This window comes from Serinus canaria, chromosome 2, assembly GCF_022539315.1.
Source record: "Serinus canaria isolate serCan28SL12 chromosome 2, serCan2020, whole genome shotgun sequence".
Lineage (NCBI taxonomy): Eukaryota > Metazoa > Chordata > Aves > Passeriformes > Fringillidae > Serinus > Serinus canaria.
Genome location: NC_066315.1, coordinates 8,936,657 through 8,952,784, shown reverse-complemented (window position 1 = coordinate 8,952,784; position 16,128 = coordinate 8,936,657). Strand labels below are relative to the sequence as shown.

The window sequence follows — 16,128 nt, the reverse complement described above, 5'->3', positions numbered from 1 at the left end:
AAATGCAAATGCAAACTGGAAATAGAGAAGTATGTTGTATACTAGACTGAGTTTAGGTCAGAACATGGTAAAGTTCATTTCATTCTCTGTCACTGTTCTTCTTCTACCTGGACACTGTTTCTGCTTGAATGGTTAACCAGTGTTTCCTTCTTCTCAGGTTTGCAGCAGACAACTCAAGAATCAGCATGGAGAAAACCCTCATTTAATATTCTCAGGTGTTGCTTCCAAATTTTCTTGGAAATTTCCATTTGTTGCTTCTTGGCAGCCTGTCAATAAAGCACCTTTTGTGTTCTCCTGTGCCAGTTCCACTACACCCCAAACCTGCAGCAGCAGAGTTAGCACGTGGGGTGACTTTTAGTGCAGACAGAACAATTACTGCATGTGGAAAGGAAGTGGAACGAAACCAGGCCTGCCCAGAGCCCAAAAGAGAGCAAAAGGATCACATCCATCCTTCTGAGACACCACCTGGGACAAGGAGACTCTCCTTTGCAGAGAGGACAACAAAGAGGATTTGGGGATAGAACTCCTCTGCCTGAACGCTCCTAACAGCCCAGGACACCCTTGGCTCTGAAGCAAAGCCTGGGGCTCAGGCAGTCCCAGCTGTGCTTCCAGTGAACAACACTGAGAGGTTCAAGTCTCTAACCTCTCTGGCTGTAGGAGACTCTCACTGTGCACAGCAAGCTGAGCTTTAACTTTTACAGAAGAGAAAGGAAAACGCTTAAAAGGCACCACTGCTAAGGTAATATTTACATTTCAGAGTAAAGTCACTGACAGTTGAGAAATGTAAACTTGGGAAGTGTTTGAGTAGCTGCTGTTTAAGCAAACTCATTTCTGTGTTTTTAAAGGATGATTTCAGACAACACATGCAATTACATGATCACAAAGTAATATTTCCACAAGACCTTTTGCTCATCCAGTGACTACAAAAGCTGCATGAACAAGCTATGCATTTTGTACACAGATTTTAATTTCTTCATTAACTAGAAAGATATCCAAAAGACAGTAATTTATTCAGGATTAAAATTATTTATATTTTCAGATATTCCATTTTTCAAGATATATTTTATATTTTAAGATGTTTCTGCTTCTGAACTGACCAATTAACAAAGAAGATGCCAAGCTGTTAGACACTTCCTGATGAGAAGGAAAACTGAATTAGGCATAACTTCATGGTGCTGAAAGTTAAATGCATTTGGGTATTAGTATGAAGTGGTTACCAAGAAACAGAGAATTTCTATAAATTATTATATTTTAATGTATTTGTTTTCTGATAACATTGAAGCTTCTTACGTGAGAGTTTCTGGTGGCAGCACTCTTTGCACATTGATTTCCACAAATAAGAAATTGCTGTGGATGCCTCATTGCTTCCAATTGCTGTTGCATTATATCTACTTTGTTTGCAAAGGGGCTTTTAATAATTCACTATTGCTCACAAATAACCCTGTGCAAAGCACAAAATGGACACATTTTTGAAAATGGATGAGTGGGTATTCAAAAACCTAACCAAGATCACAATACCAGCAGGTTTGGAATAGTATGGTCGTGCCTTATCTTTCTGTTTAATTCATCAGGTCTCTAAATACACTTCTAAAAGGTGTCCATGCACCTGGGCAAGGGTAATTATTAAGTAGCACTGTCAATTCTTAGCTTATCTACACATACTGTAAATACAAAAACAATTTATGCTTTCAAAATGTTAAATAATAGATTTTCTGATTTAAAAAAACCAAAAAACTCTACTTGTAGCAGTCTGTGAGATAAAACACATTTTGCAACTTCTGTCTCTATGCTAATATCTGAACTTTCAATTACAGAAGGCAATGTGTTGTTTTGACAGGAAACTGAAGACTCAAAATGGCAATCTTTTTTTTTTAAATAATGTTTCAAACTTTCCATGACAGTTGAGCCTTTCCTAGATATACACAAAACATTTCTGTGGTGAAGTAACCCCCTTAACAATACCACAAGTGTTTGCTTTCCTACTCCAAAAATCTACACATGCAGAAAGAAAATTAAGCTTGAATATCTAGTATCAGACATAATTACCAACTGTTGTGTTAGAACTGAATCCATCTCCCAACAGGAGTGGGAACATCACTCCAAGATTATTTATTGAAATGGCTAATTTGTAATTTCATTCTTTAGGACATTTGGATATGGCAGTGGCTGGGATGCATTAGCAGGGTATTTGCTTACAAAGAGGCAGTTTGATCTAAATCAGTTGACTGGCAACTCCCAAGCACAGCACTGGTTCAACAATTCACTGTTTGCCAACAACATCCCTTGAAACCTCTTCCAGCTACACTACAAAGACATCCACCTGCACATCAAACCTCACTGCAAGGCAGCAGTAAGATTTCAGCCTCCAAAATACTGCAGGCAATTAAATGGGACTTTTACATCTTAAATACCTTCGGTATTAGACAGCTAAGTAGCAGTTAATACTTTTTTTTCTGAAATGGAATTTGTATTCCAAATTTTGTTTCACAATTATTAGCTTTATAAAAATTATTTCGAGTGCTTAGAATGAAATAGCCGCAGTATTAAACCTGACCATAAAAGAAAATTGAATGTAATTAATGTTTGTAATGGCTTCTGTCTTTGTTCCTCTCCCTCCATTTTTCATCTAGCTCAACAAGCATCTATTAGCCTTTGAACATTCATATCACCAAATTATCAAGCATTAAAACTCAAGAAATATGCAAAATGTACAAAACCCCAAACAGAACATGTGAAAAGTAATTTGCATGTGCCTCTTAAGTATGGTAAATGCTGATGGCAAATTTTAAATGCCACCAGCAATTGTACACCTCATACAACTAGTAACTGTTTAAAACATTCATTTCATATATTCCAAAAGATGGAAATGTAAACTGCAGCCATATTCCTAAAAGCTCCCAGGTGAAAATCAAGGATAACACAAATTTCCTGTACCTCCCAAGTACATAATTTATTAAAATCAACCAGAAATTTAGCAGTAATGCTCATACCCAATATCTGAGAATTACTGTCTCTCAAGTCTGGGAAAATCTTTGGTTTTTCCCATCCACTCTTCCTAATTAGAAAAAACCATCACTGCATAACTTCAGTACTGCTATAGCTTTGTATTCCAGAACTGGTTTTACCTTTCCAAGCATTCTCCCAAGGAAGTAGTAATGTCGGGCGTATGAGTCTCCAACCAGCATCTGTGCAGCAGGGTTAGGGTAAAGCAGCCCCTCATTGGTGGTCTTAAAAAAACCCTGGTTAGGGTTAAATCCTGATTTGAGTAGTTCATTCAGAAATTCTCTGAAAATTCCACCACCATCAATGCCAGCTTCATCAAGACCATGGGCATTAAGCAAGTGAACACGAATGCGCTTTTTTAGGTCAGGTTCTGCAGGGAAAGGAGAGTCAAACTCAAATGCAATTGTCTGCTTCAGTTTTGTATGGATAAGAACACATGCAGCTACACATCCTATAAGTGCTGAAATAAAAATTGAGCCAGTAAACAATAGTAAAACTCTTATTACTGGCTTGAATTTTGAAATATTCAATTTGTGAAACACTCTGTAAAAAAAATAGTTTTAAGAGTCATCAAAAAAAGAAGTGGATAATATCATAGGTAGGGGAAGGAAAAAAATCCTACAAAATATTAAAAGAGACCAAGGAATAACTTGAAAATTGTATTTATATAAAATATTATGACTGCAAGTTCACACAGATTCACACAAACATGTGATTTAATTCAATGTAGTAAAATTTACAGTACTACATCCCATCATTAAAAAGAGCCCTGCACTATTATCAGACACATTGTACCAAGCAAATCCTGCTCAGTCCATATGTATTTATTGGCCAAGACTACCAAAGCAGATAATATCTAATGAATTATACAAAAAAATATATAAATTACAATTATTTGGACAAGCAAATGGGAAGAAAAGCAGCATAAAAAGAGGGTGTAAAGAGATCATTTAGACGGCAATAATCAGAAAGAATTACTTCTGTAAAAATAGGGAAATTTAACTTTTAAGAACTTTCACATCTCAGAGCTGATACACCTACAGCATACCAGTCAAATAAGCAAACATGGAACTACATGGTATGAACAATAAAGTGTAACAAGCTGATAACTGCAAACCTACCATTCTCAGGAGAAAGTTTATCATAAGCATCCTCATAAATATAATTTCTTCTGATAGTGACATTAATTCCATCCAAAAATGGCCCATCTCCTTGAACTTCTTGTTTATCAGCATAGATCAGTCTTTGAAAAATCTGTTTAAATGAGTGAAAAGAGCAATTATGTCATTGTGCAGATCTAAATATTCAATGAGAGATGGTTATTCACTACTGTTACTGTCCTTTGAGCTGCCTTTGGCACTCACTTTCAAGTTATTTGTCTTCTCTCTCATAGAGATGCAGAAACTTAATACAGAGCCATGACCCATGGAAGGGGAGGAGAGGACAGAAATGCAAAGAACTTTTCTGTGCTAAAATAACATCCTCAGTTTTTTCTACATAAAGAAGCACATCTACAGGCACTCAGCCAGTGCTTTCAGTTTCCTCTCCCTAACTTTCAGAGTTCTGAAACGCAAAGTATTCAAAAACAAATGAATAAAGTCCCACAAGTATTTCACACACACAGAGGTTATTCTCAATGCTGGTAAAAAATTTTTTGCTGCTGTTTGCAATGGTCAGGAACATTCTCAGTTATAAGAAAACAGGTACTAGTTCCCCTTGTATAAGCAGTGAACAAATAATTCGGATTAAAATAATGGATATTACCACCATATTTTAAAAAAAGAGCCAGAGCATCATAAAAATTCAAAACAATTATGGCAGATGAAGCACAAATTGAACTTCAAACTGTCCATTTTCAAGTCTTCACAAGAGGAACCTGTTCCACCGAGGAGTAACTGCAGCTCACTGTGTTTCTATGCCGAGATGTAGCATGGGAGGGGGGTTGTCTTATGTATAATAATATTCTCTCTATCCATGGAGTGCAGGTTTACTATATTCTCTCTTGTCATCATTCCCATATTCAATAAATACTATAGCACATTTTCCAAGGGATATAATCTCCCAGTAATATGTCAGACCATTTTTTTTAATTAAGAATCTTAAGTAAGAGTCTGCAGGGATTTCTAAAAGCAACAATTTTACCATGAAAGAGGAAATCTGACCATAGCAAACAAAGGTAGAATAAGGTCTCAAATCTACTGTTTTTATGTGCAACTGTTGTTAGTGGAGAAGATATTTTCCAACCAGGAAGACTAAAGTACAGACAAAGAAGGAATCTTTTCTAACGTACACAGCAGGAAAACAAGAGAAAATAGTCCTAAGATGCAGAAAGAGAAACAAGGGATGGCCATAAAGAAAAAAGTTCATAATGGGAGTGACTGGAAAAGGTTACAAGAGAGTTTGTGATATCTCCATTTCTGGAGATAGTCAAAACTCATCTGGACAAGTCCTTGTGCATGCTGACCCAAGTTTGAAGTTATTCTTTTGTGAGGAAGGATGGGGAATAGAGTACCTTCAGAGGTCCCTTCTGGTTATAAAACTGAAGGGACCTCTGGAGGTCCCTCCAGTTTTATAACATCCAGACATGTAGTCACAAGCATCTTTTTTTATGTACAGAGTATGGGAATATGCTCACCATCACTCTCCTTCCTGAAGCAGCCCTAGATACAGTTTATTAATTATTGTTACTCAACTCTAGATGGAAAAAAATCACCTGGTGATTTTGGTACTGACTCTGACTCCCTAGACAACCCAATGCTCATGGATATGTTAGTCCCGAAAATGAGAACTTTAATGCACAACTGAAGCATTTGCAATGACTTCAGACAAACAAGCAAGGCTGACTGAAGCACACACCATGGAAGCAGCATCACCATAGGCAAGCTGACCAAAGTATGGCCTAAGGAGGTGAGAACCAAGGCACTGCTACAAATTGGATTAATTACCTCCCACAGACTGAAAGGTGCACCCCAATGTGCCTTAAGACTGAAGGGGAAAACACTCCCTAAGGCCAGAACGCTCAAGAGCCTACCATGGAACTGGACTCTGCAACTGCTTGTTAGAGTATCTGTCATCTGGTAAGTCAAGGTAAAAAAGGCATGAGGAAGTCAGAAAACAAAAGGGCAAAATATGGAACAACCCAAACACACAAGGAGCATTGAGCTTACCATACTAAATTACAGAGCAATAGGCAGCAACTGACCAAAAGGGAAAAAAACCCCCTTATTATGGTCGTGGTATTTTCTTCCCTTATTGCAACTTGCTTTGTAGAGGCAGTGGGAGACTCCAAGGAATGCTGACTCCCACTATTATACAAAAAGGACTGTACACTCTTGTTCCAAAACACAGTGTAACAGGATCTCCTCTTTGAACTATAGAAGGTCAGTTGTAGCTTTATCCTTATCTCCAAGCTCTCATGCCATTGTTACTTCAGTTTTTGTGATAAAAGCACACAAGGTTCTATGAATTCCAATTCCAAAAAAAGCTTTATGAATCCAAAAACATAACACGTATGCATCTCAACACAGCTTTAAGAATTCCAGAGGTCGGAAGGCAGTGACTAAGTCATGATATAGAGATCCCTGCTTGAGATTAGTTCCTATCATTTCCCTGTAATCCTGGTGTGGCATTGCCATACAGTAATAAGATGTTTCATTGGAACATAAGATGTTTCATTGGAAGCTGTTTCATAGAAGCCTGAGAAAAACTCACACATTTTCTACCAAAGCTGCCTGTCTGTTTTGACAAATAAAGACCGACTTTCCCGATGGAATTACTCTTCATTCCCTTGATGGTGTCTTGAAACGTAACATTTCCAAGACAATTTAGAGAACAGTTTTGAAATAATTGATATTGTTGAAAAGTAAACCAGTTTTTAAAAAATGTGCTTAACAGAAAAAAAAAGGCTTTAAGAATATTAATGATGCAAGCTGAAATAGGTAATGGAACTAACAATTACATCTACAAAATCTCAAAAACATTCAAAAGCAAATCCAATCAATCAAGTACAAGAATCTTGCAAGTTTAAAGTTATACACTCTAGTAAAGTTCAGTTACTCAGCTATGAATGCAGAAACTTAATCTGTAGGTGTTAATTTCCCAAAATGGAGATCCATAATCTCATTTGGAGCAAACCCACCCAGTGCCCCCAAGTCCCCAGCTGTAACCCTGCACTCTGGTACAACACACACGGCTGGAGCTGTGCCACCACAAGAGGGTGCAATCATGTAGAGCCATCTCTGAGCCGGGACAGAGACTCAACTGCTCTCGGCTGTCCTGGAATAAACGTTCCTAACTTTATTGCAAATATTATTCAGGGCAACATAAGCAGGAAAGGAAGAGAGAAGTCAAAAACTTCAAATGTTCAGCTGCTGCATGAGCACTGCAGAAAAAGAGTGCAAAATGCCATATCCTTCTGCAGGAAATCCATCCAGTTTCTACTCCACTGAGTGCTCTTTTTACACTTACTCAAACAAAAAACACCAATTGCATATTAAATTAGAAATTAGGTACCTTTACTCTTTCTTCAAAAGGAACTACAAAAGGTAGCTCTGTCAGAATTGCAAGTTGTCGTTCTTCAGATACAGAAAGAGGCGCTGGTTCCAAACCCACTTAAAACAGAAATAATAATTTTAAAAATTTTGAAAAGAACATCTTTTTAAACAATTTATTTTGTATCAAGTGACTCAATCTACTTTGTATAAAAATACATACATTAAAATAGTTTATTTACTACATACTCACTCAAAGCCTTACCTTTCTTTAAACATTAGTTGTTACTGGTAAACTGAAATAGAAGTAGTGAAAACACACGAAAACAAAATGCATGTAAAAATATGTACTTCTGTACATCTATTTTATTCAGAAAAAAAATCTCTTTATTGACATTTTAGCTTAGGAGTTAGGAAAAAATGCACGATAGAAGACAATTAGTAACTGTGATTATTTAGAATTTTCATTGCAGGAATATACAATATTCCTGTTCTCATACTCAGAATAATTTACAGTTATTGTGCTTTCAACTACATAATCTACTTTCAATCTAGTTGTTTTAGGTAAAAACCTTAAGAATTAAACCAAATCTAAGGAAAACAACAGAAAAACAACATTTATTTCAGTGAGTTTTCTCCCCTAACAGCAAAGTCACAGAGACCACATTAAATCCCAGTGACTGCAGAAACAATGAAAACATCATCAAGAACCTGTAAAATGTATTTAAGACAAAAATCAGAGAGGAATTGAAGCCACAGCAGAGGGGTTCACTCAGGCAGCTCCCAAACTACTGTGCAGCTCTGTTGAACTCACTCACAGGGTATTTTTAGGAAACAACTCAACTTTTGGTGATGCACAGCAGAAATTACAATCCTGCTGTAACTTTATGGGAGGAAACTCAGCTGGTGAGCACGTATCTGACTGTAAATTAATTAAGTGCAGCCAGTATTGCTCACTGATGAGCCACTGTGGCCAAAGGTCTACCTGACCAGCCTACAGAGATCACAATACCCACAGTTCCTTGACTGTTTCATTTTCATGTTTAATAGCCACCTCTCTGAAGAAAGACTCCAGAGCCTGGACAATTCATAGACTATATTACAAAATAAGTAAATGCTTCATGTCATTACTCTGTCTGCAAGTTTTTGATTACAGTTTCAAGGTTTTTTTTTCCTTTGCTTCTACCCATGGTGACAAGCATCTTCTGCAATCTTCTGGACCAAACACTTCAATGTTCTTTATTGTTTTTTTATATCCTCAAAGCACTTTAAGTAGGGTTATTTTAAGCATCAATTTAAGAGGATATGACCCTAAACATCACTAATCTTGATATATATTCATTGGGGGAGCAGGTTTCAACATTGCAAGCCTTTGGAATTTCTGACAAAATGCTGATTTGTGATTATCTTTAGTTTACTTAGTAAACATTTTTAATTAAAGTCACTGTAGGAAGCCTATTAAGCTAACAGTTAAAATCATTTTAAATAAAAAGTGCATGTACAGCAAAGGTAAACTACTACATGACTTCGACAGTTCAATTATTTCAGTCAATTAGTCAATTTTATCTGCATTTCTCCATCACAGCTTCTTTCTTTAGAGAGAAATATGGGATGGAGTCATCAATACAGAGGGCATTTAGAACTCACAAGTCTGCCATTTAAGTAAATGAAAAAGCACAAATAAACATGGCCATATGTGATTCAGCAGTACTTTCATGCTAATTGGCTTTAACCCATATGGAGTCAAGAGGGATTAAACAACTCATGCACAAGGTTACCTGCCTGTTTTCACACATTCATGTTGACTGCACTTTCTTTTTAGCCTGACTTTGTATGAAAATGAGGTTTACATGAACACACTGTGCCATCTTTCCTCCAACACACATCTTGAGATCATCAGCTAAACTTCAACTTTGACAGAGAAGGTGAGATTCAAAAATACCAAGTACTGTGAAAACTTTCATGGGCCAGAGAGGGAGAAATTCCTTCAGCAACCTGAATGCAGGCACAGCCAGGAGAGCAGTGCTCAGTGTGCCAGCTCACCTGGAGCCAGCCAGGAAAAGGAGGGCACACAGCTGCTCACACCAGCACAGCACAGGCATTCCTCATCCCCCAGCTGCCCACAGCAGGAGAGGCATGAAATGGAGGGAACTGGGGGCATGTGGGGAAGGAAGACCTAGAAGAGAGCTCAAGGTAGTATAGTTTGGGGGCAAGAAGAGCAAGAAAATGTGGAAGTGATAAATGTGGAATAGGTTTGGCAGTGAGAACATCTAGACAGTATAAACAGCTGTGGAGAGTCATGTAGGTCAATGAAAGAAACAAGGATTGCTGATGTGGAGAAGTGGTGACTTCCAAATAAAGAAATTCACTGGAAAAATATCTAATCAATGATTCTCAGCAGTAATTGAACTGAGCCAACTAGTTATCTGGCAACTACACTAATAAGGTAATCAAAATAAACTTTTACCATCATAGCTACTCAAATAAAAATTATCACTAGAAGTCTTTAGGTTTCAACCCTGGCCAAAGCTTTTAATTCTGTATAACCCTACAGCAGCATTCAAAGGCTGGATCTGGCTAAACTAACTCAAGCAGATTGCATCATCTTGAAAGAGAGCAAGGACTCCTGTAGATGAATCATTTTTCTGCTTAAAGGCCCCATTTTAAATTCATTATTAATTCTGCACAAGTGCCAGTGATTTAATGATTATTTTAACTGATTGCAGGGAGGTAAAATTCTAGAATAGTGAAGCTGAGAAGGTATGAAAAGCTGAAGAAACAGACTGTCTACATGAGAAAGCATATTGGAACAATCTAGTGTAAATTTACCCTGATTGCTAAGTTTGTCTTAGTCTCTAATCTTTCTCTGCAAGTTCCATAAAATCCTGATATTTTGAGTACTTCAGAGGTTTACATTTCTGCCTTATCTAATTAGACACAATATTTATAAACAGGAATTCATATTTACCATACAAAGCCTGTTACAGTTTAACACATAACAAAAATGTTTCTTTATAGTATACAGTAAAAGCAAAATCTCAATGCTTTACATGTTCTGCAACTGTATTAATTTTCTGTTCTATGCAACTGCCTTTTATATATATTAAAACATTATTTAAAAAACACATCATTTCTCCACCTCATCATTTCCCCTCATCAATGCCACTGGAAGTTTGAGCAGGGAAATTATTAAATTAAATAACATTACATATTATAAAGATTTACACACATGCATACAAGTACACAATTTTTTAAAATATCTCAACCAAAATTATGAAATATTTTCTTGCTTTTGGTTAGCAAGATTTTACTACAAAATACTCAACTGCATTCTAGAAAAGACAGATTTCTTTGCATAAGGCAATCTCTTATTTTGACTTTGCACAGCTGGAATTGCATGGACAGTGTCTTACCATCCAGAGTGGACTGCAGTGGTCCTATTCTCCCCATCCTCCTGACTCTCCAGACGTGTCTGGCTGATGGCACATACAGCTGTGTGACCTCACAAATTAACAGGATTTCACAGTTAAACAGGACTAATTACACATTATAATTTACTGCTGCATACTAAATACACAGAGCTGTCACATGCAGGAGCGTGTCTGAATGCCTTAATTCACAGAATGACCAGGCTGGAAAGACTTAAAGATCACTGAGTCCAACCCAGCCCCAACACCTCAACCAAACCCTGACACCCAGTGCCACATCCAGGCTTTTATAAACATATCCAGGGATGGTGACTCCACCACCTCCACCACCTCCTTTCTGTAAAAAACTTTTTCCTAATATCCAACCTATATTTCCCTTGATGCAGCTTGAGACATCTTCATTTCTGCTGATCCCTCCTTACACTTATGCCTTAAAGAAGAGCTGCACAATTAACAACAGTACAATATAAATTCCCAGTATTCAAAAATACCACATAACGTTACATTCAGTTTTGGTATTTAGGACACTAGAGAAGCCGACTTTGAATTTTGAGATATCAAATATTCTGTTTGTTTTGTACTGAGCATGTGTCATGATTCAAAATAATCCAGTCCACAGCAGGTATTAGCTTTTCTTTTTGCACACACATACATGCTTTTTGAGATCAATGTCATTTTTTTCAAAAGCTCTTAGGAAAAAAAAAAATCATTTCTAGGTGAGGTAGGTACAGAAAATGCTCCTGAATTCAGGAAGAAAATTTTCCCCATTATAGAGCAATTATTTCATTTAGCATTCTTACTATGAGAAGATACAAATAAGTGCTACCAGATTTCCCATTCTCTTCTGCTATAAATGCCAATTACTTACACTCTTGCATTGTAGGCCAAATTCACCTTTATGGATTGGGAATGTGCTTTAACATACAAGTTTCTTAACAGATGCAAGACTCTTACATTAGAGAAAAGCAACATTATTCTGCATTTTAAACCATACAATCTGTGCAACATCAACATCACCAATACTGTCAGGAATCAAAGACTTTACCACTGAAATTTTGGCACCTGTAGGGCTTTGTGGAAAAGGATATGACTCTTACCTTATCTGCTTTAATGTTTTCTTGTTCTGAGAGCCAGTGATTTGGTGGACAGAAATTTCTCCTTGTATCCCTAGATTTCAACATTTTCACTAAGTTTGTGATGACCTAGGTGTCAGAAACACATACATTCAGTACACATTAAGCATTGTGAATGGAATTACATAATTCACAAAGCAAAAGCTTTTTCTAAAATATCAGTAACATATAAAATTGCCACTTATTTTTAACTCACAAAAACTTGCTGTTAGAATTAAATACCTTGGAAAGAAATTAAGTCATCATGGCTCACTTGCAAGACATCAAAAAGCCTGGCTAATTAATGTCTCATTCCAAAATCTAGGAACCAGGACTACACAGGATTTGGCAGTACTGCACACCTGAAGTGCTGCACTCCAGTTCAAGGAAGCCCGAACAAATCATTATCAACATTAAACTACTTATTTAAAGAAAACAACACCAAATCAAGTATACACACAATGTATATTAGGCATGTATATAATGTTCTTTTCTCTTCCTAGCAAAATTGAAATGGCTGAGAAAAAATTGTTATCATGGTATCTTTGCAATCTTAGTGTTTTTCCAGGAAGTTTCCTCCAATCCAGAAAAAAAAAAAAAAAAGTAGAGAAATCAAGCTAACAAATTTTCCTCCTGAAGCAGAACTGCCATACTCAGCTGCATGCCTTCTGTCCAAAGCTGAATCAAGTTAACCCACCACTACATAAAACATAATTAAGTGGAATCAATACAATAGTAAATTATTAGGCTAAAAAGACATTAGCACTGCAACAATGAACAGCCATCTGTTTGGCAACTTCAAAGTACAGCACTAGAAAAATGAGTACAAAAAAAAGTGTACACAGAGTTTTTCACAGAAATAATCTTGCTAAAAGACAGTCTTAATAGACAGGTGTCAACAGTAACAAAGTTCAATGGGCCTTCTAAAGAATTCTGGATCTAGATGCTACACAAAAGAGCTTTTAACATCCAGTATTTAAGGTAATGTCTTTATTCAAGACAGAACAAAGAATGCTATTAAGTGAACTGTCTGATTACATGGGAATTTTCATCACCTTGCCCTTATAAAATTCAGTGCAGGTTACATGAATCACTGAAGCTCTATGGTCCCATTATCACTGTAAGTGAGGCAAATGTTTTTAAAAACAAAAATAAAATCAGAAGAGACTATCCACATGAAGGCCATGAAAATACAATGTTTTATGACCAGCTAAAGAAACCTTAAAGGAATTGGATTAGGTGAAATTGGAGTTTCTCCTGCAGAATGCATTGGTACTGAGAACACTAACCCAGTTGCCACACCAACTCAGCATTCCTTTGTAAAAATTTTCATAAGTATGTATTCCATGGAAAGGGAAGATGTGCTACTATAAAAATTATTAAAATGGGGATTTCTTTCCAATAAAGTGTCCAATGCAAGCGGCATTCAAAACTAAAATTCAGCAAAATTAGAAACTTGGTTTCACAGGATCAATTCAAGATAGTGAAATAATTCTTTTGTTTAACAAAATCCATTTTCATACACTCATAACTTAAGATTTTCTATGGAATCTGTAACAGTTGACTATACTACTCATCATTCTACCAAACCAAAAATGGGGGATTCTGTTAAATGAAGACATTTGTACATGTAAATCTTAGCAAGGACCTCCAATCTGTTAGCAAACATGAACGTCATTGTCAGCAGCCTCTGTTACCAGATTTACCATTACCTTGCAGAAGTAAAGCCTGCATTTGCATGTATGTGTGTTTTTACATACATCATTTCATTCACTTCATATATACACATATGTATTTCACTAGACACCAGAGACATGGGAAATATGCAAAAGAAGTGAGGAGTTAAAAGAAGAAAGAGAAATTAAAAGCACAAATGATAAGGAAGGAATGTGCTTTTTTTCCACCAGCACCTTGCAAAAGCTTTAGCAAAGATAAATCCCATATATTTGATAGATATATTTGACATAGTGCAAAAGAAAGAAAAAGCAGTTTCTACTTGAATTTACAATTAACTCCTTTAGCTTTGTTTTAATGATTTGGAAGAAGGTACTGCTGCCTGCTTACTGGCAGGAAGCAATTTTTTGAAGCTGCTGTCAGGAAAGACTCAGAGCTATACACAGGAGTCTTCCTGATGACATTAACTTTAGCCACATTCAAATTTTATCTGTAACAACAAACATGCTTCTATAGAAGTAAACAAGGGAAGCTTTGGTATTATCTTTTTTTTTGGTGTAGAACTGGAGCCTTCCAGATACCCTCAAGATCTATATTTACAATTCAGCTGATGGAAGACAACCCTGGCTCCTTAACATAGTAAGAGTACATCAGGTTTGGACAGTTCCACTACAAGTTTAATTTCAGACTGCCAAAGTGGGACAAAGTAACTCAGAACTTTACAGCTCTCTGAACTGCAAAATATGATCAAATTCACCTGAAATCCACCAACTTACACAAAGATTGATTAAGCATAACAAACTAAAGCAAACAAAAACGAGGCATGATACAAACTGTATGTATAAAAATACCCCTGGTCTGACATCTTTCTCAAAAAAACCCCACATATTGGGGGTTTCATTAGTGACCTTTAAATCAAAAGTTTATTTGGCAATTTAAAGACAAGTAATTAAATTACATTGTGCAAACATATATTAGATCAATCTGTGCAAATTACAGATTCAGTGGTGCATTAGGACTGTATTCAATGTAATCAAAACATTATCAGTTACTCTCACTGCTATTAATGCTTATGCTCATAAGTGAAATGTGTTGTAAAATCAGGCAGAATAGGCTGGATAGAGGCTACCTAAGACTTGTAGAATGAATAAGCATTCCTTAATTAGCCCATCAGGTTAAGTGCAAGCCTTAATGGGCCTTTCCTAAAGTCTAGCATGACATCTTTCTCCAAACATGGCCAAGAAGAAAGTTCCATTAGCAATATTAATACAAGCTTAGTTGATCATTTTCATTCAATTAACTTCTTTCAATTAAATAGATAGCTTGACAAAAGCAGTGATAAAAGACCTGAAGGGACAGCTGATGACTCCAACTGAACATTAGTGTGCGAGAGGTCGCCAGTATTAAACAGACTGTAAATCTAGCATTCAATTTGGAAAATGCATTTCTTCTGCTCCCACTTCTTTAATGAGCAATTTTAGCTGACTAGATGTGTTTGCTGCAGAATTTTCATGACAAGTCAAGCACTTCTTTTTTTCAGCAACAGTTATATCAGGGTTTTTTTTCTGCCAACGTTTTCAGCTTCTCTTAACTCATGTCTTAGCTAGGAAACCACGGATAAAACCAGCAGAAAAACACTGGTAAAATCCAGAAAGAACATATATTAAACTCGTATTTGCTAAGCTAGATTCACCTTCCCTTTAGCAGTCCAGCAAACCCAAACTGAGGAATACCAACAGTTTTTAGGAGAATACAAAGAAAACCAATACAGCATGGTACCAGTATGGTGAAGTCTCTAATACAGAAGTACCTGATAATCATTAGATTTTGTTAGAATGTGACACCTATAAAAAGTTATTACAACAGGCTTAAGCACCATGATTAATGGGAGTCCAAGTTAAACCCCATATTTTACACAGTAACTGTTTTATAAACAAGACAAGCAAGAAAATTAAGAATTGACAAAGGAAAAAAATAATTTGTTACAGTTATCAGAATTTAGTTGCTTGAAGTTTAGCATATATGCCAAACAGCAATCTTCCCAAATCCATATTCCTTGTTGCAACAGCAATAAAATTAGAGAAAAAAAAAAATCTAATTTAATATCTTCAGCAGGATAATGAAAATTTTCTTCAGCTATGTTCTGACAATTGACACAATTTACCTTGAATAACTGAATCCACCTTTTCTGTTCTGTCTGTATACATTGTTGCATTTCTGTGTTTTTTGTTACTCCAACACTTCGGAATGCTGCAATATATTCCTCACGAACCTCTGGCTTGGTTTCTGGGTAAGCCAACTTGATGATTCCTAGACATGCATCTCGAAGGCAGCGGGAGAGTATTACAAGTTCTTCTAGTGTAAAAGGCATCATTGATGATTGTCTTTGACCTACAACTACATGAAACACAAGCTTAAGTT

The 16,128-nt window shown here is 36.4% G+C and overlaps 1 protein-coding gene across 1 annotated transcript in view; it reads right to left on the bottom strand.

The window, feature by feature from the left end:
- Positions 1 to 16,128, bottom strand: part of UBE3C (ubiquitin protein ligase E3C) — a 70,683-nt gene that overhangs the window by 23,774 nt on the left and 30,781 nt on the right. The window contains exons 13-18 of the mRNA XM_018909184.3: positions 15,872 to 16,104; positions 12,019 to 12,123; positions 10,907 to 10,994; positions 7,516 to 7,613; positions 4,125 to 4,257; positions 3,126 to 3,373 (exon numbers count right to left, since the gene is read on the bottom strand). Of these exons, the coding sequence (XP_018764729.2) occupies positions 3,126 to 3,373; positions 4,125 to 4,257; positions 7,516 to 7,613; positions 10,907 to 10,994; positions 12,019 to 12,123; positions 15,872 to 16,104 (905 nt within the window). The remainder of the gene's footprint in view (positions 1 to 3,125; positions 3,374 to 4,124; positions 4,258 to 7,515; positions 7,614 to 10,906; positions 10,995 to 12,018; positions 12,124 to 15,871; positions 16,105 to 16,128) is intronic.